Here is a 27,392-nt window from a genome sequence, read left to right on the forward strand (position 1 = left end):
GGGCCCGTGGCATTCAGGAAGAGAGCGCAACGACTGCTGATAGCCTTCCTGCGAGACACGGGGCTCATCGACACCTGGTGACACACCCCTGATCTCAACTCGAAGGAGGATCAGGCGGAACAATTGCCGGCTATGTATGCCAGGCTAACCCCGCCTGCTTCAACATCACCACCACCACCACCACCATCACCATCATGCTAAAGACATGAATAACACACACATAAGACTCTTTTGTACAATGCCTTTAATAAAACTGGTATGATACATTACAGCTACCTCTTTTATCTCTATACCTTCTTCTATGTACAGAGAATACAAAACAAGAACACACAAGGAATTCTATATGAAGTGTTAAAATGAAGCCCGAGCATGAAATTCAGTTGGCTGATATAAAGAGTGTCGAGTTCCTGCACCACTTCCACCATACATACTGCTTGATGGAGTTTCAGTTTTTTTTTATTTGGTTCTGACAACCACCACCACATGAAACATGTTGAAGTGACAACACAGGTTTTGTTTGTAAACTGCACAAGAACAGTGCAATTTAGTATCTTGGCACGTGACGGGGAGACAATGCCATGATGGGTCGTCACATAAATGCCTTTCCTAGGGTGCTTAATATGTCAGCCGATTTACTGGCACAAGAAAAGGACATCCTGTTCTTTTCGTCAGTCGCCAAAGTTTAAACATGGCCTGAAATGTGTCATCCACATCATTCAGAAACAAAGCAACAATATGATGTAGTCTATAACAAGCACCAAAGACACGGCCATGTGGTGGCAGTTGGAAGCATAAAGTGTGGGAGTGCGGAAGGAGCATCAACTGTCAACATTCCATAGTGTGATCAACATTGTCAGGGAGCAGAAGTGGTCAATGCGGAGGCAGCAAATCCTTGCCTCTAAAGAGCACTCGAACGCCGCCAGACCGGCAAAGAATCAAGCCAGAAAAGACAGCAGAAAACAAAGATGTGGTGGTAAGATTTTTGTCTTTCATCATAACATTCAAGCGCATCTCAAAGGGGAATGTTTCAAACACGAGGGAACAGTCCACACTATTACAGTATCCAAACAAGCACAACTTAAACGTTGAAGCATTATAACAATAGCATGAAGGTCCAGTTGATTATTACAGAACATGGTACAGAAGAGTGAAAGTAAAAACTCCACACTTGCAAGTGAGATGCAACCTCAACCACTTAAGGAAAAAGAAAAAGCTGTCACCAAATGCAACCACAAGAAATGAACACTTGCAAGTGGCAAAGAGCATCACGCTGGAAGTACAACTGTTTTTCACTGCCCGCAGTGTTGTACAGGATCACGCGATGCCAGGCACGTCGTTCTTAGCTTTTAACAAGGACATTTGAGAACTTCTGCTTTCGAAAGATTTCCCCATGCTTTCTATCTCTATAGGCTAGGGCAAGATAAACATAAAATGACATTTTCTTGGTGTTACACCAATTGTTGGAGTGATGGTACGGCATAATAAAGAACAAAAGGTTGCTTCCTGAACAGAAGTTTATGGAACTCTAGTTACTATGCTTAAGAATTCAATAATAAAAACGAGCTATGCTTAGCATGCAACTCATATCTAAGGCATTGTTCGTGCCCAAAGGCCTATGCTACAGCTCGGCAGATAAATTAAAGTGGGCGCAACTCGCAAGTGCCGAGCGCTTGATGACGAATAAATAGTCGCACTGTGAGGAATATAACATGCATGGTGTGCAATCAGCATGCATCTCTCTCTTTTAACAAAGCAGAGAAATCAACATTTGCTTGAAGCTAAGACCGAAAATGGAGCAACAATGAGTGCCGTGCAACTTGGCACAGAGAGGTCAGAAGGTCAGGGCACAGCTTGCATGAGGAGCAACCAGCTCACTAATGGAGATAAAACACTCATGCATAGAAGTTGCAAGTCAACGGTTGGTTTGATCAATCCCAATAACACCGGCAAACACACTAGCTTGTGCCACTGCTGCAGGTAATGAAACTGCCTTCACTTTTTAAGCGAAATGGTAACATGCGATCTAAGAGAAAGAAAGGAAGAAAAAGGTATGACCCTGTAATGCCAGCGCAGGGAACTGCAGCCTTTTAATCAGTTAAGCAGCTCATGCTACAAGATTATAACTGGCCTGTTTTCCCTGCTCTGCACATTCAAATTCTGCGAGGCATTTCATTCCAGCAGCTGGTTTTGAAGAAGGCATGAACAATGGTGGCATACAAGGGTCTATGCTATTGGATGGTGAAGCAGAGCACAGTAAACTTAGGGAAATCTGTTGAGGTTTGGTAGTGATAATAAATAAATAATAATAAAAAAAAAAAACTCGAAAGAACGTAGGTAAGCTATAACTTTTCTAAAATATTCAGTCGGAGCTTTTATTTAAGAGTATTCTTTTTTCCTAATTTTGAACTGTGCCATCATACAGTCAAGCCTTTCTATCTGTCTGCCAACAACACTTTGCCTCAGACACCTGCAAAGTGTAGGACAGGACAGAGTCACTCATATGGGCAGCTCCCGTCTACAACGCCAGGCTGCGACGCTGCCGGGAGAGCGCGATGCACTGCTACTAGGCACACCAAAAGGACAAGGACAAAAAGGTAAAATAAAGAGAATTCCATAAGAATAAAGGACTGACACCAACAGTGGCAATAAAGTAGCGTCATTTTATGCAGATGATGGCAAATAGCTAGCCAAACACAATTTTAAATTCTCAAATAGCATGATAGTGTGGCACTGAAAGCTAGCACACCTGGCACTGGTGCGACATGGTATAATATAAGCTGTATCTTTTGAATAAAGGGGATGCTAGCAGATAGCTAGGATAGCCAACTGCAACATTGGTAAAACATCAATAAAAACAAGGTGGCTGAATTCATACCATGCATGCAGTCTGCATTTGCCATTAGTATATGACCACTGTGGGCAGAATTTACCTACTCCTGTAGCACAAATGAAAGATGTGCTAAACTTACGGCAATTTGTAAATTTTCCACAAAACTGCAATTGCTAGGTCATGGTTGAAACATTACACGAGGGCAAATGATCAATGGCCCTTATTACTATACGAATACTTATAGGTCTATAAAAGGCACTATAAATAATGAATCGCGGGGCACCATTCAGACTATCTCAGCAACAAGAAATGAAATACGGTAGAAAATTAACGGAGTACCACTTGTGGGGAAGTGCTCAAGCAAAACAAGTCATGCCAACAACAAAATATCCACCATGAGAGAGCTGAGGTTACAGCGGGAGAATGGCTAAGTCAGGTTTGCAAGCACACACTACTCGCCCTCGTCCACACTACCACACAGTGCGCCACGCACCACTGAGACTGCTTGCGAGAACCTGCCTCACTATGTAAACACATGCACCTCACGTGCTCAATGAAGCTGCAACGGCAAAACAGAAACATGAGGGGAGGACGGAATGGATGCAAAACACACAGTGTTTCAGTTGCACACGGTGATGTGATGAAAGGGGGGGAAGGGGGGCTGGATGGGGAGGAGGAACAGACGGCTTGAGGTGTGACAACTGGTGCCTTCTCTCTCTCCTAACTGGCAGCAGGCGCTTGTTGGTGCAATGGCAGCCTCATCTGCGCTTGGACCGCCTCCGTTTTTTCTTCTTGGCTAGTGCTGGGCCTGGCCCTTGGTCGGACGTGGGCGAAGGAAGGTCTCCTTCGTCGCCGACGGCCTCATCCTCGCAGTTCCCTGGGAGCCATGTGCACCACCATGCAATGATCTTGACTTGGCACCATGGTTAACACAGCCAGTCAGCACGGTGCAAACATACCCTTTGCCAAAAAGTGTGCAGATCGTGCACCCAATCCTGAGACCTGAAGACTGCTCAGGAACATAATCGCTTTTCGAGCTGTTTCTTTTACTAAATGGTACGTTACAAATGTGAACAACGAATTTGTTTTGCATAAATGCCACTGTTCAATGCCGGAAGCAGTGCATCCACATATGTGGACAAAGTAAGCACCTTGCCATGTCCAATATGGTAATAACTGCTTTTTGCATGAGCACGGAGAACATGCAACAGTGCGATGTGTTGCCATGTTGAGTTCACATCCTGAATTTTTTATGCTATTTCACTGTATTCCAAATGCACTACATGGGTGCTTTTCATTGTCTGTGACAAAACAATGGCCTGCAGCCAAATTAATATCAACTCCCTTGAAAGCTGATTAAGTCGCTTTCATATAGTTCTGCATGCATCTGACATCATCTCCGGGTCAATATGTTGTGTAATCACTTCCTAGGTAATTTTGACAAGCAATGGAGACAATATGTGATATAATTACAAGGAGTCTTGGGAGGATATAACTGGATCTAACAATATGCAGAAATGTGCAAGTTGGCTGACCTGCAAAGTTCTCTCATTAATGAGCATTTATCCAAAGATCCACTTCTGCATTTATTTTTGAAAATGAAAGGGCAAAACCATCTGCCCTTCACAAGCAGATTCTGCACTGATGCGCTGCTGAGCTTGAGAACAGGCTCTATCCCGGCCATGCGGCTGCATTTTGATGAGGGCAAAATGCAAAAATGCACATGCACTGTGCATTGGGAGTAGACTTACTGTATAGGCTCCACTAACTCTATCTGGGTGTATGTTCAGGGACTCCCAGGTGATCAAACTATTCTGGAGTCCCCAGCTATGGTATACATCTTAAGTAGGTTGTGGTTTTGGCACATAAAATTCCAGAATTGAATATTTTTCCGCATCAATAGTTTCAATTCTGAATGGTTTTGGTTAACATACAGATATGGGGAAGGGTGGAGGGAAGAGGAGAATTTATCGGAAAGTGAAAGGACAGTTGTGGCAGAGCTAAGTTTGCTAGAGAAAAAGAAAGGTTAGAAAGCACAATTCTTGCTATGCATGCACTGACTAATTCATTGAATGGTACATGCTTTGAAAGCCCTTGAATGGTATGTGCTTGAGCTTTCAAAGTGATGTCTGGGCAAAAGATTTTGGTTAGAGCTACTAATAAGCCTCAAAATGCAAGCAAATTACACAAATCTGTGAATGGTTCATTTGTTATAGGCAGCATAATGAGCCTTCCATCGCGGCCTCACCGCTAAAAAAAAAAAATGTGCTGGAGCATAAGGAAAAGTTTCAGCATTTGTAGAACCAGATCCTATCAGTCACCCTACACATAACAGACTTTCTTCTACAGATTGCAGTTTACAAAGTTGTGAAAACTGGCAGGAAACAATTTCGTTTCTATTCTCATATAAAAGGATAGCAAGCACAACTACACTAAAAGTTGTCACCGAAGACATGCAATGTAATCAAGCATGCACTACACTACGCTACAAAGCTGTGGTCCATCAAATTACAGATGGTTCTTCTATTAACTCACCTTGTCAGCAGTAAGGGTGCGTACCAGAGATGCTCCGGACACCCTGGGTGCTAGTCGGCCACCGTGCTGGACAGAGTCAAAACCCCACCACCAATAGAAAGAGGAGCCCCTCAACCACTCAAGGAAGAGAGAAATAGCATGCAGCCTTTTGTGTTAATTACAAGCGAGCACCACGTGTAGCATGCAACTCATTAACAAAACTCTGTCCACACCTAATTTATAAAAGTGCCAAGTTTAACTTTTAATCACAAAATTACTAGGTGGAAAAGAATATAAATAAATGGTGGAAACGTAGGTAGAAGAACGCCTTTATTTGTTGTGATCCTTACTTCTTTTTTTTTTTTCAGATTTACAGTAAACAGTAAACAGCTGACAAATCAACTATCCATGTTCTGGTATTCTTGTTAATGCTTCGTTAAATGCATTATAGCAAAAGCACAGAATATCAAATTTTCTCCTGTGATCCTAACAGTCAAGTGTTGCTTGAAGCAACTTTAGGAGTTTAGCAACCAGACTCAGCTCTGGAGCACTTAGGAAAGTTGCAGTTGATGGCCAGTACTTGTAGTGATGGCTGAATGCACTTTGGCTCCGTTTTTCACTGCATTTCAGGAAATTAAACAAGCTTTACCAACCCTTCACATATCTGCATGTGAGCCAAACCACCTTGTGAATGTGTTAAAGTTCACAAATGCCAACAGACAGGGTGTTGCTTTTTAACTGCACCAAATTTTTTAAAGGTTGCCAATTCTAACCCTTGATCTAAATTACTCGATGAGACGGCCATTACTTCCATGTGAAATGAAAATCTTCATTTGAATAATTAAGATAATTATGCTAATTAACTTCTTACTTAATTGCCTTATGCCACATATCTCAATCTACGAATTATAGCCGCTGAGTTTGCACAGTGTATTCACTTGGAATGAATTCTCTGGACAACGCCAGTTTCGAGATATTAATTTTCAAGGTGTACGACGAAATGCACTGGTGTTCCAGTTACTTCCGTGCTTGAATATATAAAGCAGCACTATGTTGAAAAAAGCAACTCGAACACCAATGCATATCGTAGGAAACTTTGAAAACTATTATCTGGAAACTGGTGCTGTCCAGAGAATTCTTTCCAAGTGGACACACCGTGCAAACTCAGCGGCTATAATTCATAGATTGAAATCTGTGGCATAAAGTGATTAAATAAAAAGTTAATTAGCATATTATGCTAATCATTCAAACGAACATTTTGATTTCTTGTAGAAGCAAGGGCTGCCTCATCGAGTAATTTAGATCAAGGGTTATAACTGTGCTATCTGCCATAGGCAACCTTTAAAAAAATTTGGTACAGCTAAAAAAAGAAAAAGCACCCTGTATATCTGAACAACAGCATGCCATTTCACATTCCAGATAACTAGCATTTATTTGTCCCACTAACATTAGAAAAATCTGATTCCTAAAATATCACACAGAGTAAACAGTTTAATTCCACCATTAATACCTAGCGACCAATGCAAACATAACAACCATGCACATACGTACACACAGACAATCAGAAGCATAAATGCTATGCAAATGGTACAAAAAGAGGCCATTAAAACGGAATGCACATTTGCACAAACTCTGCAGCACTGTGCTACTTAGGGTGGTTGTCTTCTTGTTTTTTGTGACAGTTTAATCGTGGACAAGCACAGACTACAGCGAAAGAAAGGAGACAGGCTATCAAACCTCTGCATGCCCCCGGGTGGCTCCGCAGATACAGTGCCATCTAATCATAACAGATGCACTCTTAAAATTGTTCCCCTTTTCGGAGGTAAAAACTTAACAAATATCATTGTTATTCTCAGGGTCTTTTTCTTTCTTTGCTATGGTACTACTCGGTGGTTCTGCGTTCCTGGAAGGTCTACGAATGGTAGCAGCAGCGTAGGATTATGAGAATTTTACACTACATACCTACACAGCTACACTACATACCTACACATGTACCTAGCTGTTTTGCTACACAGTAATAACTTTTCTAGACGATAAGTTAATCATCATGGGCATAGCTGTACATTGGATCCCAAGAGGCAATTTTTAATGACGATGCTCAATTTGGTGCAGATCTTCGGGTAAATATGTTTTCATGAATTGAATGATTGTAGAAGTTTTTGTGGAAGCAGTGTTTACAGCCTGAATACAATCAAATAAGTGCTGACATGCAAACAAACAAAGTGCTCGGACTATTTTTCTCCTCTAAAGTGACACACAAGGCTTAACAAAGCAAGCTAGCACATTACCTCAGGCCTCGTAAAAGAGGGGAAAAAACAACCTCACATGCAGAATGCAGCAAGCATTTCAGCCACAATATTTGCAAGTAAAAAGAATGTGAAGTAAAGAGAAATAAGTGAGTGAGTGAACATGCAAAAAGAGATAGCTGTCACAGATAAAGCAATTATGGCAGAGCGCCCTCACTTACCGTTGTCATTGGTGGCATCTTCGTGCCTCCCATGTAGCTCCAGAGAAAGGATCTTCTCAGTTGTTGTCTCAATCTGAGAGCACGATGATGCATTAGAGAAATCATAAAAAAAGTTACAGCACTATCAAGTGAATGTAACCCAGGCTTACGAACATGGGAGGCTAAAAGAGGAATAACATACAGGTGAAGGACAGCAACTCAACAAATCTCATGGCAACCAGATCAAGCACCAACAATGGAAACAGCAACGTTGTTAATACATTTCAAACAAAGAAGTTAGGGAAGGGAAAGCACAAAAGGTTTCCACAAAGGCAAGGAGGATTTGGTGGATTAGATTGAGTAAATTTTTAACAGCAGCATGCCATTGCATTAGGTAGTTAACACATGATGTGGTTTTGCATTAGTAACATTTCTTATAGCCCTCGGAAGAACTTGTCTCTGCAATACACAGGAGTCAATGTTGCAATTATCGCACTCTCCATAACAGCCACCATGTAGCAACACCTCCATGAAAGATGATCCCTTTATGACTGATTGTTGAGGCCCACTAGAACCTTAAAAAGCAACTGTATGAATTTTATGCAAGTGCCCATGGAAAATTCCCAGTGGCACAGGTAGCATCATGCTAATCTTGATATGAACAGGAATCTTTCAATCAATTGTATTTTAGGCACCAATGCAAAAACAATAATGAAAAAAGAAAATCACAATGTTAACTATGACGTATGCTCTACTTTATTGCAGCTTCCAAGTGCCTGAGCCTAAATCATGCATACACGCAAAAACACTAAAAAAAATAAATAAATACCACACAATAAATGAACCGAAATGTGCAGAATAGAAAAGCCCCAGAAGAGAGCAGTAGAACAGTGCCCCAGACACCAACAACATCCATGCTTTGTTGCGCACATGCAAGCCGACTTCAACTGGGTGCCTTCCTGTAAGACTACCGGGTACTCTGGCTCTAGAAAAACTGCTAGAAGAAACTACAGCGTCTCGACTAATTTGAGATGCAGCTTATCAATGTGAAGAACGAGCAGAAAATGCACATCCCCTGTGCAGCGGAGCGTTGCAGCCAAAATAAGCAAAATCACTGACACTGTTCCTAGGCAACAAACAATGCCAAAAAGTGGGAGCTAGTTTCAGGTCACGGCCACCGCAAAACCTAGCTTGTGCATTGAAGGAGGAGGTCTAGGAACAAAAAATTGTATGTGTATAAAAGGGCAAAAAATAAAAAGAAAAAGAAAGAAACAGGCCAGGCAAAGACGAAAACCAGACTGCTAAGTTTTCCTCATCACCAACGTAGCAGCGTATAAAGTGCCACCAACAACCGAAGTTGTGAACGATGCGAAAAGACGCAAAGTAGCAGAGTGCCTCTACTGTGGGATGCAGAGCCTGGAATGCGACAGTGTGTGTGTGATGGACAGGGCAGAGAGGAGCACAGCAGCTCTGTGTGTACCCGACAGGGTTGCAGGACAACCCCGCTGCCATCGCAGAGTTGGCGGTTACCTCTTTCTCGACCACTTTCTCAACAAACTCGAGCGTGCGCAGGCGGGCCTCCCCAGTGTGGGGATCGATGACTCGCTCAATGCGGCGGGACACCGTCTCGTCCACGACGTGCTCCCGCTCCACCGTGCATGTCTGCCCGTCGCGCAGCGTCAGCACCAGCCGAGGCAGCTCTTCGTCGCCGAGCAGCGCCTTTGCACGGCAGCAGGGCGAGCCATGATGCTCAGACATCTCTCCTCTAACCCACCCGTACTTCCGGACTACATTAAAGGGCCCCTCACCAGGCTCAATTGCAAATTTTGGTTATGTACTAGAAGTTCTAGGGTGCTGTCTAGGGAGCGTCGTATCGCAAGAATTTTTCATATTGCTTTATTATTTGAGAAGATTGGAAAAATCGAATGTTTAGTTGCTATGCTGCCAGGAGGCAAGCTTCACTGCCAATGTAGATACTCTCTTCTGCCTCAACTAGCATATGCAAGTGCCATTTTCTTGCCTGTCTTCTTGAATACTGGAGCCGAGGGATTGCATCACATATATGTCGTGAGTCCAGTCTCTCTCTCTCTCTCTTTTCTCTTCTTCCCTTCTTCTTTTAGCAGCGCAGCACACTCCCAGAGGCAGCATTGCACATTCTGCATTGGACAATTTACCGAGGTCGCATGCCGTAATCGTAGATATTACAGGCAGTGCGTTTTATGTATACGCATTTGTGCGTGTGACATTGACTCTGGCTGAAATGGCGGCTCTCTCTCGAGGGAGGTGCGCACAGGCTTCTGCTTGAAATTTCAGCTCTTTTCCACCACACAGCTGCTTGATGATGCTTTACAAACACGACTGCCACAGCGTGGCCTACGAGCCGGGCTTGTCTGTTTGCAATGCCCAAACCTGGTGAGGGGCCCTTTAATGCCACCAATGAAATTCAAAACTACAGGAAACCTGGCCCCTAATTCAGTAAAAAGAAAAGCGTCTAACATCTGTTGAACCTCAAGAAAGGTTCCGATGTTCGAGCAGCATCCTGTTGCCTCCTTTGAGTACTTTGAAAAACCACTGGTGTTGAAGGCAATGATGACAGCATGTGTGCGAGTTACACAGCTGCACTCTAAATGAATTCAACAAAAGGCTCAAATGCTGGTCAATTATAGAAATCAATCACAGAACTCAAGCTTTTGTAATCGTAGTCATTGTCTTTAGCTCTTTCCCGACTGCACCACAGGAATTATCATTCGTGATGGTGCTTTTAAATTGAACCTTGTACACCTATCACATGGCGTTCTATTTCCACTGCTTCATCAATGTCATTGCCATGATCATAAGAATTGTGATGACATTTCAGTTGCTGCCTCATTTTTCAAGTTCTGCATTTTACTGAACTTTCACTCACAAACTACAATAAGGTCATGGAAGGGTAAAGATAAACTTTCCCCTAACCTATTTACACCTCTGCTAATTTTTCTGAACTTAAAAGAATGAAAAATATGCCGTATTTGATTTAACTTTTGAAGACGACTCTTTGTGAATGTTCTTACACAATTTGGCAAGAAAATTTCACCATTCACATGCCCCTACCAAAAAATTAAAAGCTACCTTAGTGATGGCACTGTTTTCAATAGAGAAGCTGCTAAACTACACTTGAACTTGTCACACTCTTCGTTACAGCCAGCGAATATTCTTAAAGCAAGCAATCCTCTAAAAAGAACTAAACATTCTTCCTACTGTAAAAAAAAATTGGAGTCTTCCAGTTTCTCAACATTTCCTTTAATGTTTTTTTACAAGGCTGTTAGTTATAGAATACAAGACTGCACGTGTAAAAAAGTCTCAACTGATATGTAAATAAAGAAAGAAAAGCAAGCTAAATCAACCATGCTCGTGCTAACCTTTTAGGGACCTAAATTATGCGAGATCAAGAAACATGCAGAATGCTTCTTGCTTGTATGAAGACTAAAACACATTTTCATCCAGAGCAGTAATTCGCTTTCGCAAATCTCTCAATGAAGAAATGAAAGTGCAAGCTCCATCTGTAGCTTCTCATCATTCAACAAATGAAAAGTGAAAAGAGTTACTTCATTCCGAGCACAGGGTTTAAGAGGACAGCATAAGTTGTCACACAGCCCAGTTACCATAGTTTCCCACATACAAACACAGGTGACTGATCAGCAGTGTCAGGAATGTCCACACATATTGCACGAAATGTAGGACACATGCAAGGACAAACAGAGGCAGCCAACACAGTTGTCATTAATACAATAGGCATGACAGCAAGCACTGACACACAACACACAACACTGCAAACAGAACAGAGCTAAAACAACCACCACCTACAGGTTCATCCATTCTTAGGAGAAATGAGTGACAGGATAGTTGGTGGATAAATCTTTCATTAATATACATCTGCTCTGCTCAAGGCATAACACTGGCCACTCGTTCCCGCTAAAATAGATGACTTCGAACTTACACTGCCTTGAGTATCAACGACATGTTTTTGCTAACAGTGGACAACCCCGTAAACATAGCATGTCAAGAACATGAGCCAAAGCAATGACTACCCCGAGTGTAAATTTAGACAGCAGCCTTTTCGATAACAACCCAATGTGTGAACATCTGCTGCAACCCAACCATGTGATCACATCGATATGATTTTCCTCAAGCTGTACAGTCGACTTTCATTAATTCGATGCTGGTTTACCGAACGTCCTTTTCTTTTTTCTGCCTTCAGATTGCTTGAAATCTGTCCTATCCTTACTATTTATCTTTTCCTTTCCCCCAGCACAGTGTAGTCAGACAGGATCAGTCCTTGTTAACCTCCCTGCCTTTCCCATATCCCTCTACCTCATATAAAAGCATGCATAAAAGCTCGTTGATACAACTTTCACATGTCGAATATTGGTAAATTAGAATATAAACAAATAAATATAAAACCAAACATAAAACTGTAACGCATGAAAGCAGAAGCACTTTTCTTTCTAGTTGTGCTCAAAACAAAAGCTATGCTCTCAAACTTGAATACAGAAACTCTAGTACTCGTCGTCAGCATAAGTTCAGCCACAGAGTTTGAGTTTATATGCAAACAGAAGTCAGGTTGTGTAGCATGCATTAAGCAAATTAGCCGAGGTGAGTGCCTTTTGACTTTAGTGTTGGGCATGGTGACTTAAATTAAACTGACTTTTACATTTTATGGAGCACAGATGAAAGGCAAGCACTTGCGGTATCAACTGGTGTAAACAGCAATTTGTCAGTGTTGGTCGCAATCACTGGTACTTCTCTGAGTAATATAGGCATAAACAGTCGAGTGAATTTTGCTATTAGGACTTCACGTCGAAGTGAAAGAACTATCAAGAACAAAAAGTAAGTTTCACTATGTCCTATGATGTTGCAGCCCAAGTATTTTGGAAAATATGCATTTTCTGCAGATTAACAGCTACTAAATTTTGTGGTTCTAGTGGCTGCTGGTGCCAAGTTCAGCTAATCTCTGCTGTGATCATGGCAAAAAAAGCTCACAAAGCATGACTAAGATGCAGACAGTCCTGTGAAAGATACAATTCTGAGATCTTGTGTCTCTATTCTGTAAATACCCTTGTTCTATAATATCAGTTTCTTGACGGTTGAGCATAGGTGGCTACTTTATGATGAGACAAGACATATTCAATTATTTGCCAATAAGGCTGGCTCACTGAATTACCCAATAATCTATTTGTGCTTTTGCATCACTGTCTTTTACAAATACTTAAACTTGCTTGGCTTTACAAAAACAGTTTTGTAAAAGAAAATGGTGTCACAAGACAGTGTTACCTTTCTTTCTCATTACAGCTTTACAAATGCAAGGGTGGGATGAGAGGCACAGTGACTCAACTTACCTTGTGCCCCAAGCTTTGCTCCCTGTCGGAGTCAAGTCCTGGATGTTCCAGGTTGTTGCTATTTTCTATAAACACAACAGACAGGACCACAAATGTACAGTAATATGCTAACCAAAACAAAGAGGCTCTAAGTCAAAAGCAGAAATAAATAGGGACCCTGTAAGCCAACAGCATGCTGCAATTAACTTTACTACGAGAAGCGACGCCAGAAAGATTGGGCCAAGCAGTTAACATGTTCACGAGGCCAACATAAAAGTGACCATATCAACATTCAACATTTAATTTTCCACTGCAGGCAATATTTAGAAAACCTGTACACTATTAAAAAGGAAAACAGAATCTAGACCACCATGCCCATTCTTTCTTGCAAGTGCAATCATTCAATGTCATTTAAAAACTCAGTGGGACAATGATGAATGAAGCTTGTCAACACAACACGTACATGTGCCTTGCTATGATAATAATTATAAGCACTATTATAAAGTGTGCGTGATGTTTTCTGAAATGCACCAGCTTAAGCTGCTCTAGGTGCTCGTTATAGTGGGCTGTGTACTTTTGTTTTTAATGTCCTGAAAAAAGTCGCAGGAAAGGAAAAAAAATGAACAAGACTGCATTAGACAGAAGTATCATGGACGGCCAGAAACGTGAAAAGGAGCACGGAGTGGCAGAGGATGGCAAGCCCACAAAACTTCTGACACCATAATCATTCTCACCATCGTCACCTCTCCTTGTCTGCTCCCTTGGTATCTGCTGCTCCGCTGCTTCATCGATGTTGATGTTGACAGCCTTAAAAATGGGTGACGCAGGCCTGGCCTCTATGCCCTCTGTCATTCGAGCCAGCATGGCCTGAGCCTGGACTGCATCTTCTTCCAGTGACTTCATTCTGGAAGAGCCAAAGACATTTATTTGACCTCTTCACTCCCCTCAAACCAATCGAAGCAATGCATCCGCCAGCCACACTACTTCGGCTGCTATGCCTAGCCAGCGCTGCTTTGTTGGTAGTTGGAAACCAAAGTTGCACTTTTTATCGTGAGAGCATTAAGGACCCCTTGTCGCAAGAAATCCGGCGTCGGCGTCCCGCATCCAGTGTTGCCTGTCGTTTCAGCAAAAATGATTCCGAACCCTTCAAACCCAACAACGCATGCCAAACCATGCAGACCCTCCGTCTGGTGCAAAGAAGTTACTGAAATAATTGAATTTCTCAAAGTAAAATATGTCAGAAAAATCGTGAAGTATGACTTACACACAACCTACAGACGTGATTGCAGCGGATTGTAATCTGAATATACGAGAAAACATAATTCTGTTGCACGGAAGGTCAAAAAGCCTCTTTTCCAGCATTTCTACCATTCTTAGACTGGCCATGGTGTCTGAGACTTGCGTGCGCCGACGCGGGCAAATCTCGCACACCACGGAGTAGCGCACCTGGTTCCTTGTAACACCTGTAGATGGCGCTCCCCGCTTCCGCATCGCCGGCCGCACAAGAGGCCACATTTCCACCAGAAAACTTGCCTTTGTGCATAGCGTTCGCCACCACCATTTCCCACTTTATGGTTACATAAGCTGCAGTTGCACGGAAGCATCAGAAGCAGTCGGGGATCTTTGAATGCTATCGCAGTTCACTCTTAAAGGAGAAGCTTAAGCGACCTCCAAATTTTATTCCTAGCAAACATAATGGCAACTTTGTTCATGGCTGCCATGTGTGCTTCATTGCGCTTATGGTTCACGGCCAAAACACTGTGCGGCATCTGAAATGTTGGCCATTGCCATTATACATTGGTGCTAGGGGTAGGCGGCAATACTGCAGGGAAGTCAGTAATTGCGCAGGTCTGAAAAATTTGTCGGCGGCTGTACTTGGCATTTTTGCTACCAGAATATATATTTTAAGGGATGTGCAAACAAAAACTTGCTTCGCCATAACTGATACCATGTTGGATCCTGCGTTTCTTTATTTACTTACAGCAAAACAACACTCCACTGAATTAAAGCATGACCAACCAAATTTTAGATTTACTTCTTTAAGGACCCTTGGGTGCGGGCATGACAATTTGTAAATTAAAGTGTGGTAAATAAAAACCATTAATAATATTAGGTCATAAACAATACTCAATAAACAGGACATGTGGTTCAGAATATATAAAATGCGAAAGGTTAACAATAAAAAAATTAAGAAACAGTGAAACTATGCTTCGAAACTGATACGTAAGCACAAGAAAGAACTCAACATAATAAAAAGACACTAATTAACATATAGCACTGCTGAATACAAAAAGCAATACACACACACACGTGCATACATGTACATGCACTCCAACACAGGCACACACACATACACAAAATGAGTCCAACAGAGAAAAATACAAATTGGGGATTTCATTTAGTTAAACTTTCAAATTATGATCTTTTTTGTAATGAAATCCTTGATGTAATGAATCATTGTAATTTTCATTACATGATGTCCATGTAATGCCAAATATTGTGACAAAATTTTACTGCTAGTATAACCACCTTTCAAGCAGTAACGTAACTTGAGATTAGACCATTCTTGCCTCAACTTGAGAATGCTAGAAATATCGTGCTGTCCACACAGCCAATCAGAGAATGTCATAGTTGGTGCCACATCTTAACAAAAGCACTCAGCACACATAGCACACAAGGATGAAGGAAACAGGGTCTCATTTTGCTACTTTGCACGTGTGTATACCTTTCTTTCTTTCTCTTCACATTTTACATCCTACTGCCTAAAGCTGTTGTTACAGGAAATATTCCGGATGCGCACCTGGCCTGTCGCCATGCTGCCCTCTTTTCGGCCTCTAGTGCCCTTTGCTCAGCATCCATGAGGCCTACAGGATGGACCTCCTTGTCCTCATCCTCATCAGGTTGCTGCAGTTGGCGCTCCTGTAGGCGCCGCTCAGCCTTCAGGGTGCGCACTGCTGGTATGGGCACTTGCCGCACGAGCTCAGTCTCCACTGACATGGGGCTGTCCACTTCACTGAGACACAATGTTATAAAAATTTAGCATCCAGTTCTCCTCAAAACATCAACAGGCAAACAATCTACAGTAGACCTTCAGAGTTCTTATAGTTGGCTGCCTTGCAGAGGTATGGTGCTGCCAAAAGCCATCTTCAAGTTGAAATGAAATTATGGAGTTTCACATGCCAAAACCACAATGTGAATATGAGGCATGCAGTAGTGATGCAGTAGTAATAGCAGTAGTAATAGTCATCATGAACACTCATGACGACTTTTAACACAAAATTTGACAAGAAAATAAATTTATTACCAGAACATTTTACGATTTGGTTCCAGCTTACGAGACTGCTAAACCTAGCGAAGGTGACAGCAGCACAATGTTGCAAAATGTGCAGAAATCCTGTGAGGCACAGGAAACAAACACAATTCCCAAACCACAATGTACGCCTGGCGGACAACTCACGTGAGTAGATTTTGGTTAAGAATGAACAGATTTTTCAACAACAGCTTGCGCTCATTGAAAATATGCACATAAGAATATGTTCACAAATATGGCGCGCCTCATTTGTTTACCTGAAATCCATGTCATACATAAGATTAATTGAAATCATTTTATCTATGCCGTGTAGTAGCCAAGCTATTCAGTGGCTAAAGCAGCTTGTCAAAGAGTGCTGCAACGAATATTGAAGCGAAATAAGTTTGCATGTGATGACACGGGACCCTTAAGGCGAGAACGACGAAGTTCGTGGTTGTGGGCGCGTTCTCCGAGGACCAGCCATCGCTAGAGCAGATGTCACCGAGCTATTACAACTAAAACAGTTTACCACTTACAGATTGGCAAAAAAAACGTCTGCCTCTAGCGATGGCTGGTCCTCGGAGAGTGCGCGCGTAACCACGAACTTCGTCGTTCTCGTCTTAAGGGTCCCATGTCATCACGTGCAAACTTATTTTGCGTCATTATTTAAAAGTAGGCAGTGAGTCGTGGATTTAATCGAGTTCACATGGTACAGCTTGGATGCTGCTTTGGGACAAAAAAGTGTCCAATAACTGGATACAAAGCAAAGTCGCATCATGCCTTTTCAAGTCCCATGTGTAACAGTGTGTTTCACATGCATTTCAATTTCAACTGGCTAGGCAAGTGTCCCTCACGTTTCAGCCAGATGTTGTGCACCTGCGGGAGGCATGTCAACATCATCAACTTCGTCCTCATCGCCCTCCTCCTCTTCACAACTTTCCTCCTGGCGAGACCACCTGCCCTCACGCTTGCCTGGAAGGTTAGTAGAGAGAGGAAAAAAAGAAAAAAAAAGAAAGAAGATTAGTGCAACAGCATGGTAGAGTGAAACATGAATTGGCACATCATGTTCTCACGCTACTAGTAGGTACTATGCACCAAAATCCAGGGGTGTTTGAGAAGTGGAACTTCCAAATCAAGAAGGAACATTCAAATAAAGTCACCAAACATTGAATCAAATATAGAATAATTTAAGGAAAATTGCTTTCTTTGGCTCTTGCAGCCATTTTCGTTGTCTGTGGTTGGTGGTCGGACGTTGGCTTTCAATACAAAGGTGGCAACACAAAGCGTGTGCATGCTTGCACAATTGAGTTATGGGGTGCATTCGTGGCCAAACGCCAACTAGTATTGTAGCTCTTTGAGACACATATGCCCTCCACCTATACTAATGCTACATATGTGCTGGTTAATGGCCCTGTACCCGACGGAATTACACAATTAAGCAACAAATGTCCTCACTGTAACAAACACATGCTGTAAGTGCACCATTCGTTTAGTAATGCAAATAGCTTTCTTGAAGCATTTGGCTATTAGCTTACAATGACAATCACTGTCTATGGTTTCCGCACAAATTTTTATTTTTATATGAAGCGAAATAGAAAGCTTATGCTGAGTCCATTTGGGGGGGGGGGGGGAAGAAAATAAAGGAAAAAAAAAGTATTGATGCTAAAGAAGGCAAGGTTGATGAACACAGTGGTTCAAATGATTCCATAATTAAAGTTGATTATATATCTCTATTCTGTCTCCTTTTCATTTTCATTATTCACTCATATCATGTCTTAGTCGTATTGTATTTCGCATGCAATTACACTGAACTTGCCTTCTTAGCGTCGAAACTAGGTTACAACACTGAAAGAAGATTTATGGCTCTCTGCAGAATTAACTCGAATTTGGCAACATGATGGCATTTTTGTCCACATTGTTAAAAATATTTGTTTGGACTTTTAGCTGCTGATAGCAGCAAAACTAGTTCATATGTTTTGTACAATGGCTTGCTTTTTCAGGGAGCAAAGTATGCATGTGATGTCACCTAACCCCTTATTTGTAGCGCTAAAACTTAACTGAATGATACATACAAGAAAATGTGATCTTGTTACTAAATTTGAATGGAAAGAAAGCAGAGGTAAATTAAATTTTGTAAAAGTTAGAATAAAAGAATGCAGGGCACTAAATTTTCAGATTATCTGCGAAAGCATCTAAAAAAAAGTTTACCGTGTTTGATTTTAGTCCTCTGCATGGCAGCCACTGGGTCACAACATTTCCCACATATTCTAAAATTTAAGCGCCCCTGAACCTAAGCCTAACCCCCCCCCCCCCCCCCCCCCCCCCTACACGCACATCCCTTCCACCTCCAGGTAAAAAAGAGTGCTTAGGTTTGAGCGAATGTAGTTATGTTGGTATACAATGGCAAGATCGACACAGGCTTCCCGAGCTTGCAACGACTCTTTTTTATTTTCCCCTTTGTTATCTCTCCATCTCTTTTTGCCCTTTGTCATTAGTTTGCATGCTGCCATGCCGCTGCCAGCAGAGGAATAGGCACAAAAATAGGAACGGCTATAACATACTGCTCTAGGTGCTTAAAAAAGGGGGGGTCAGAGTGGGGGGAACAAAAGAAAGCAAGGACTTACTCTCCTGCTCCTCACGCAGTTTCTGCAGTTCACTTTCGGACAAGAAGCTGAAGCGCTTTGCCTCTGATGCCTGGGCGCCATGAAATGAGCCCTGCTGTTGCTGCTGCTGCATGCTTTCAAAGTGGTGCTTCTTCTCAATGAAGGTCAGCGACTCGGGCTCAGTCAGCAAGCCCTGAAGCTGTGCCAGGAGGCAGAAAGGAAAGGCCAAAGCAGGTAAAACACATTTGCACGTCAGCAAGAAGTCTGCCTCTATATTGCAGGAGGCTAGGATTGGAAGATGGGCCTGTTGGTACATCATTCCACAGTACAACAGCATAGTCCAAAGAAAACTAGGGCACAAGAAAAGCACACACACACAGCACCACCTAAAACACAAATACAGCAGACTTCCATTGTTTTGATTCCGGTTATATTAACTTGTTTTGTTTAATTCGATCCCGATCGATGGTCCCAGCCAGTGCCTATGCATTCCTATGGGCTCAAACTTTCCTTATTTCGATCCTAAAATTGGTCTTCGCCGGACGATTCGAATGTGGCCAGTGAGCATGCATGTGGCTACAGTGACCTCAAAAGCGACTTTTTTAGTGGCAGTGTCTGTCTCGGCTGAGCTTAGGGGACAGTGAATGAACTGCACACACATTACCGTAAAGATCACCCGTTGAAAACGCTTATTATCAGTCTGCCTATGGAATAGATTTAAGCAATAAATGTAGCTCACTCACAATGTCTGACTGCGGTATTAACCAGATCCTAACATGCACCTTCTTTGTCCTTCTTCGATAAAATTGGGCTGAAACTTGCTTGCATCATGCGATCAGGAACAATAACAAAACCACCTTTAAGGGGTTATACGCTTTACCGCATAACATGGTTGTATCACGGCAAAGCTGACATTAGGAAGCCGGCCGCCATTGTGCAACACATATTGACCCATGACCATTTTTTTTTCTTGCTAAAACATCAGGTGCGTGCAAAATTTCTACTTTGTTTAGGAGCTCTAATGTCATTTCTTACAAAGTTTCCTACTTTGGACACATAGAAAGTGGGCATACATTTGATTTGGTCTGTGTTTCCTCTTGTTTAATCAAACCCACCGTATAACACAATTTTGTCGGTGGCCTCATGGTCGAATTAATGGAAGTCACCTCTACAGACATGTTGCACTAAGGACAAACACTAAATCAGTTTAGACTGGCCAAGTATACTTTCAATTTATTTTAATTAATTCGGCGGTAATACGTTGATAACTAGAAGAAAAAAGTTAATGTCAAAGTTCCATCTTCTGAATTTTACACCAAAAGCATACTGTCAGTAAGTAGGTCAGTGTAATGTTACGAATTTTGGGATTATATTTTTCTTAAAGCACTTTTAAAGTATCAAAAATTCTTGAAGCTTGCTATGTTTAGTGTTTGGCATTGGCAGAATACAATTTAGTCCATCTTCACCGTTAAAAGTTTAGCTGTGTCTGAGGAGCCATCGCAAAAAACAACGATGTCACAGTGAGTTAATGAGTGAACTTCAAGATGAAATCGCCACCTGTCTTTTATTTTTGCGCCTTTTATGGCTGACCAGGCCTCTTCTATTGGTAAGAGTGGCTTTTTGGTATTGTAGGAGGGTAATTTACTGATACAGCTAAAATTATTTGTTTTCTTTAGTGTCCCTTTGGTGGTGTGGTAAATGGGCACTAGCCTTGTGTCTTGGCTCTGTTTGCACACGGGGAACGAGCTACTTTCAATATTGGTGCCATCAAGCACTGGGAACTACGTCTTCGAGTGCAGATGCATAGAAGGCAGGCGCTGTGTGGTTTTGTGGGTGCATCTTGTGCTGAATTCTTCAGATGGCACCAAGTATGGTTCTGTTGGCACTACACTGTAGCAATGCAGTATTATATGAGAACCCCACTACATGAAATACTATCGTGCCAAAGTGCCCAACACTTGTTTTTTTTATAAATCCTCTGACAAGTAGCACTGACATGTATTACAAAAGGTCTTATCTCGTATGAAGACAAGCGTTTCATTTTTTTGCACAAAAGGTTGAGCCGCATAGCTCCAATGTTGTTAAAGCAGCATTTTCCCTTAAATCGAGAGTAGACAAGAAAAATTTGTTCCGGTGAGATGTCAACAATAAACATAACAGCTGACGTAGAAAATAGCAAAGAGATACTGTATTTACAGTAGTTTTGACACAGGAAACCATGATTAAAGGGAAAGGATCAGATCCCTTCACCTAAATTTCTCAATTTCCCCCCTATTATCAGCAGGCACAACCGATGAATCAGTGGTGAATCTAGTTGCTCTAGTTCGGCTCTTCACTGTGCTTTTCTGTAGACCTTTCCATCAGGGTGCTAGAGCACGCACTGTTTGGACTGTTGTGTGTGGGTACAAACCACACGTGCTGCTGCTGTGCGTAGTGCTCAAATTTTGAGCAGGTGCTCACATCGGCTTAAAAAAGTTCAGATGACAATGTGCCAATGTTGAGCAAGCTCTTATTGGAATGGTCTTTAGCTTGAACTGAGTCACCTTCTTCTAGTGCCTTATTTTTTAAAGATTCATTTCATTTTTCATTCATTTCAATCTTCATTATTGGCTTGCACGCCACTGCGTCGCTGTTACCGCTGAGACTGGACACTTGATGTGACATGTGATACCAAAAAAAAAAAAAAAAAAGAATGAGAAATGAAATGGAACATGAATCTTAATGCCCAATGGGTGCTGTAGGTTTTTGAGCAGAAATAAATAAATCCGAAAAATGTGCCTTTATATTTTTTTGGGGGGTGTATACAAGGAAGAGGAAATGCTTATAATGGTGTCGATATAAAGAAAAACCCCTCCGCAACCGCACTGCCATAACTACAAGAGTTTAGATAGGGTTCCTTGAAGAAAGACAGTGTGCCACAAAGCATGGACATGCACTGCTAAATAATGTGAATGTTAAGTTTAAGTCCGATTTTTTTTTCTTAGCTCACAATAAAACAAAAGCATATTGAAATAACATAGTCCCACTGCACACTGTGCCAATGACAAAACTGCCTATATGAACTACAAAGATAAAATTTAGTCTTACATAAGTGATAGCTGTCTAATTGAATTTCTGACTTTTTCAACATGAACGCTAATGTATTTGAGTGCAACGGGCAAAGTGCCACTTGAGGCACCATGGAGGCACCCAAAGGAACATCTGCATTGTACCCAAGAGATAAAGAATAGAAAATGCAGACACATTAAGTGAAAAACAAGAAAGAAGAAATAGTAGTGAAGAAGGAAAAGCGGGATCAGTCCCACCGAAGAACATGAAAGAGAGGCTGAAGTGGGCCCGCCTACCTTTCTGGGCTTGGGAGGGGGAACAGGCTTAGGACCCAGGCTAAGTTTGGAAGGTTTGCTGGGCCGAGAGGGCTCCGGCAGGAGAGAAGAGGCGCAAGGAGGGAGCGTCCCACCGTTCTCCACAGGGCTGCCGCCACCACCACCACCACCATTGTGATCGTCCCGAGGTGGGGAAGGGGGGAGGAAGATGTCATCTCCAGAGTGAGTGGGAGGGGGGCGGTGCTGTAGGGTTGAGGGGGCAGAGGAGGTTGTTGCAGGTGGGGGAGGAGGAGGAGGCGATACCTGCGGCCGGTCACTCCTGGTGAGCTGTCCTCGTAATCGCCATGCCGCACGAGGGAAAAGAAAAAGAAGGGATGGGCATGGGGGTAACCAAGGAGGTAGGCGAAAAGAAGGGTGAGATTGTAAAAAAGGATTAGGAAAGGAACAAAAAAATGAAATAAAGGATGCTTTTGTGTGTGCAGTCCAGTGTCAATGGGTGCCCAACCCCAAAACATAACAAGAGAGAGCGAAAGAAAAAGACAACATTGTCCAAGCAAAATAGGGATATAAAAAATTGGACTATAAAATTCAAGAAAGCCAGCATGCCAAGCAGTTGCTCAGCAGGGTGAGGGAGAAATTATATGCATGCAGTAGAAGCACCACACTCTATAAAGGGTAAACAGCACGGCCAACAAAGAGCATGCTCCAAAACACAAACAGGAGGTATTAAGTTGTGATGCATGAAGTGCCTCAAGGTTAATTGCACTTTTATAACAATATCGGTTGGCTTCTTTGGCATGAATGCTTTCTTATCACTTGTTAGAATAAATTACAGCAGCATTTTTCAGTCATGCAGTCTTAAAAAAAAAACCAGAGACAAACTTCAACTGCAGTATGTAGCCTGTCATTTTAACTTGCATTAACGCAAATGACTAAACTGAGAATAGAATGTCTTTGAATTCTCATATATATGTGCAATGATCTCCAAAAGATAGAGATATCAGCGAAACCCATTTAGTTTACAGGCAGCTGTAAATCATGCATTATTTCCAATCAGCAGTGATCACCGTAAACCTTGCCTAAGCTCCATAAATACTTTGTTTAGCGCAATACAATGGACACAAGAAAGACGACCCCCCCCCCCCCCCCCCCCCCCCCCAGGACAAGGCGCTACTCTCAACTGTCAACTCAACTCTCAGTTGAGTGTAGCGCCTTGTCCCGTCGCCTTTCTTGTGTCCGTTGTATTGCGCTAAACAAAGTATTTATGGATCCGCACCAACTAGCTCGCCAACGCATTGTGCTTGCCTAAGCTCTCTCACAACAGTCTCATTTCTCAAGTAGCTATGACACTCGGTCCCAAATGCATCAAATCTTATCACCTCCAGCTCAGCATTACCAGTGGCGCCATTACTTATTCATTGCAAGCACCAAATGCAGCCTGTTGCAGAAGCCCTGGCCTTTGAGCATTGAAGAAAGCCCTCCATCAATAAAATTAGGAGACATAAACTAAACCATTGCAATAAAGTGATAAGACAAATACTAATGCCGACTCAAAATTGAGCCAAACTGACCTCACAAGAAAAAAATTGCAAGTACATTTATTTGCCACAGAACCCTGACACCTCCAAGTGCACTGTTTCACAACAAATAAAGCCAGATGTTCTACTAAAATGACATTTTTAATCACGTCATAACTTAAGGGTGGCAGACAACAAAAGAGTACGTAACCTTCCTGCTCACAGCAAACAATCAACTGGGCTACCACACTAGCTCACAAGAAACCAATAGAACATGCAAAAATTCCTTGTCAAGAGTTCTCTGAAAAAGTTAGGCACAATACAGAACTCTCAGAGTGCACGACAACAACAATGTGGACATATAAATAAGCAGGAGCAGAATTAGGAGGAGGGAAAACAGCACCACAGCACAGTGGCAGATGGGGGAAAAAAAAAAACACCTTCTCTGCAGGACACAAGGGCTGGCCGCAAGGACACAGCAGCTTGCGCATAAGTGAGCAAAATTACAGCTATATCGTCATTCCTTTCATAAAGTACTTCGCGCCGAGATACGGAAAAGATCAAGTCCTCTTAATCATTCAGATGCGCACCTCTCATTATCAGATTATTTCCGCAGCAAGACTGATCTCCGAAAAGCAAAAGAGCTCCGCTGCATTGAAGAATGATGTCCTTCCAAGATTACAAAAAAAGAACAGAGCAGCCAAGCAAGAACGTCGCGTCATCTAGAGCTAAAGCATAAGGTTACATAGAAGGTGCTGGAAATAAGCAGTTTGAAAATGTGAGCCTCCTCTGTAAAGCGTACTAAGACCGTTGCAGAATAGGCAGTTCTTTGAATAAGCAGCACAATTGCTCAGGTACACCATTTAAAATGTAATGTCCAGAAACTACCCAGAAATATATTTGGGTTGGGAATTTAGGTACTTACAAGTAAAGAATGAACCAACAAGATATTACATATTTATATATATATAATATATAGCATTTACAGCTCAAAAACACTAAGAACAATGTATCGCAGTTCACCAAGGAATACTGTACTTGGTATTATAGCTTGGCAGACATTCTTAGATACTAGTTATTTGAAATGTACACCTCCTTTTATGTGCCAAAGTACTGCTTTCGGTAGTGAAACCTTTTCACTGCTGTTTTCACCTGCTGGCTACATGTAAAGCTGTCCTCAGTAGATATAAGGGACCGCCATTGCATATCTATTCAATGCCATTTCAGCCTAAAGCAGTGACCAAAGGAGTGACTGTGCATTAAGAGGACACCTTCAGCTTGGCATCAACTGCAATTTCTTTACTCAAATACACGTGAACTGCAGAAGTGCTCCTCTCAGGCAACTGCTGAACCAATATCAGCGAAATCCACTGAACTTAATAGAGAAGGCCAATTTCTACTGATAAGTACAGAATGGTCATTTACTACCGGAAGCTTTTTACAAAAGTTAGAAAAAACTGGAATAAAGAAAGGAGTTGGGGCACCAAGTTTAGAACTGAATACTAAACTTAGATATTGTAATTCTTCTAACTGTACTTATTAGTGTTCAGAGGGGACAAATATGATTACTTCACACCTTATGTGAGGCCTTTTACATTGCTTGCATGAGTCTTGCAGAAGTCCCATTTCCATCTATAATATACCAATTTTGTCCACTTTTGACACCCTGTCCTAATAAAGGCAATTTACAATGAAATTGCAACAGAGTAGCAGCATTGTAAACACTTGATGCTGCAATTTTACCCTTTTCGAGTTACAATTCCATGAACCAAACCAAAAATATGCTCCCAACAGAGTGTAGAATTTAACTGTTTCTCCTAAAGTCAATCACCTTCACCCAAACAGCTTCAGTGGTGGTCAGGAGACAGCATTTCTGCATTTCACATGCATCTGAAAAAGAGAGTGCTCTGATGTAAACCTTAAGGAGATGTACCAGCGGACAGACGGGGAGAATGCAAAGAGGGGGCTGAGGGAACTGATATGTACAGTCACGCTTCCAAAAAAAGCTACACCCTCATTAGGCAAAGCTTTCACTTTGCAAAGGCACTGAGGTTGTTGCTGTGGCACCGGGCGCAACCGAACTGGACAGAGACTTGGAACCACAAAGGTGCGCGTGCACAAGCGTGAATGTTGTTTTCTTCTTCCACGTGAAATAGAGGAGGCGGTAGCAGACGGTCAAAACTTGGCAAGATGATGTGCATTGCAGGTGTACACCTAAGCCTATTCCATTTCTTTATCTCGTCATAGCAGTCCATTCGATAAGAGTCCAGCATTGCACAAAGCCACATCAAACTGACACAAGGGAACAAAAAACACAAGCAGTTCAGGGTGCCAGCAAAGCAACCAAAGAGTGCGATCACTGCATGAAACAAAATTAAGTTCCGGGTCAATAAAAAAAGCAGAAGGTGGAGCAAATGTTGTGATGATAACGGTTTCAGGAAAGGAGGTGGGCGGGAGGGAGTAAGATGTGAAGGCGGAATAAAAGAGAAAAAGAACATGTAGAAGAAGACAGATTTGCTCAACCTGTGTCCTCATCGAAGATCAAAGTAGGAAAAATAAAAAAAGTTTGGTAAGCAGCACCACACTGTTATATTTCAGAGAGAATAGTATTAAAAGAGACAACAGAACTAAAAAGGACTGACCATGAAGTAACTAGAACATTCCAGATGCTAAGAAAAAGATAGTACCTTGGATGCTTAAGCAATAACAAATATCTTAACAAGATACTGTCTTATTGCACTTTAGCAATGCTCTTGCTCAAGAACTTCTGGAATCATTGGAAGCTTTGGAAACCTTGTAAACTTATGCTTCCAAGCCTATTCCATGTACAAAGAAACATGCTAGAGATCCAAGGTGACAGAGTGCACCAATTCAGTTTAGATATTTTCAAGAAATTTATGTTTAACTACTCTTTTCTCTAAGAACTCTTAATGCTTCAATTTTAAACAAAATTCTCTTTACAGGAAACTATATCTTAGGAGCCTGGTACTACCAGCCTAGATTAAGCGACCAGGCCTCTGATGAGCAAACATCATACCTTTACTTTCTGCCGTAGTTAGCAGGCAACATTACAAGAAGTGAGAAGTAAAGAAGTCACAAATGCATATTACTCCGTGTACATGTGTACATCTTTTAGATGTTAGTTATCGCATATTACAGCTTCAGGATAGGAAGGTATGCTACGTTAGATCACATAATGTTTTCACTCTTCCAGGGTCGTACAGGTCTTAGAGTAAAAAATTCAAGAATATTCAAGGATGTTCAAGGCCCCATCAAAGTTTTTTTAAGAGTGCAGAGCGGCATCCGATGTAGCAATTTTTTTGCTATTCCAACATTTCTAAAACACTATAGTTAAACTTAGAAAAATGAAGTCGGTAAAATCAGCACTTTACTTAGTCATATCAAGATATCTTTACATTGAAATTGGACCTTTTGTGCAAATAAGTACAGTCGCTGACATTTTTTTTTTTCATGGGGGCCGTAAGGACTTTTCGAATTATCATGCGTTAGGAAGAA

At 41.9% G+C, this 27,392-nt stretch overlaps 1 protein-coding gene across 9 annotated transcripts in view; it reads right to left on the bottom strand.

Annotated features, from left to right (window-relative positions):
* Window positions 1–226: 226 nt before the first annotated feature.
* LOC126536215 (protein scribble homolog) overlaps window positions 227–27,392 on the bottom strand; it is a 174,849-nt gene continuing 147,683 nt past the window's right edge. For 5 of the 9 annotated variants that reach the window (XM_055073872.2, XM_050183098.3, XM_055073869.2 and 2 more), the window contains 9 exons: window positions 22,381–22,686; window positions 19,058–19,235; window positions 17,288–17,405; window positions 15,945–16,157; window positions 13,879–14,048; window positions 13,166–13,230; window positions 9,321–9,509; window positions 7,812–7,884; window positions 227–3,707 (listed from right to left, as the gene is read on the bottom strand). In XM_055073872.2, the coding sequence (XP_054929847.2) occupies window positions 3,589–3,707; window positions 7,812–7,884; window positions 9,321–9,509; window positions 13,166–13,230; window positions 13,879–14,048; window positions 15,945–16,157; window positions 17,288–17,405; window positions 19,058–19,235; window positions 22,381–22,686 (1,431 nt within the window). In that variant the 3' untranslated portion in view covers window positions 227–3,588. Of the gene's footprint in view, window positions 3,708–5,365; window positions 5,432–7,811; window positions 7,885–9,320; window positions 9,510–13,165; window positions 13,231–13,878; window positions 14,049–15,944; window positions 16,158–17,287; window positions 17,406–19,057; window positions 19,236–22,380; window positions 22,687–27,392 lie in introns of all 9 variants that reach the window. The other 4 variants (XM_055073867.2, XM_055073871.2, XM_055073873.2 and 1 more) reach the window with 4 other exon arrangements.

This window comes from Dermacentor andersoni, chromosome 4 (assembly GCF_023375885.2).
Source record: "Dermacentor andersoni chromosome 4, qqDerAnde1_hic_scaffold, whole genome shotgun sequence".
NCBI classification, from domain to species: Eukaryota; Metazoa; Arthropoda; class Arachnida; order Ixodida; family Ixodidae; genus Dermacentor; species Dermacentor andersoni.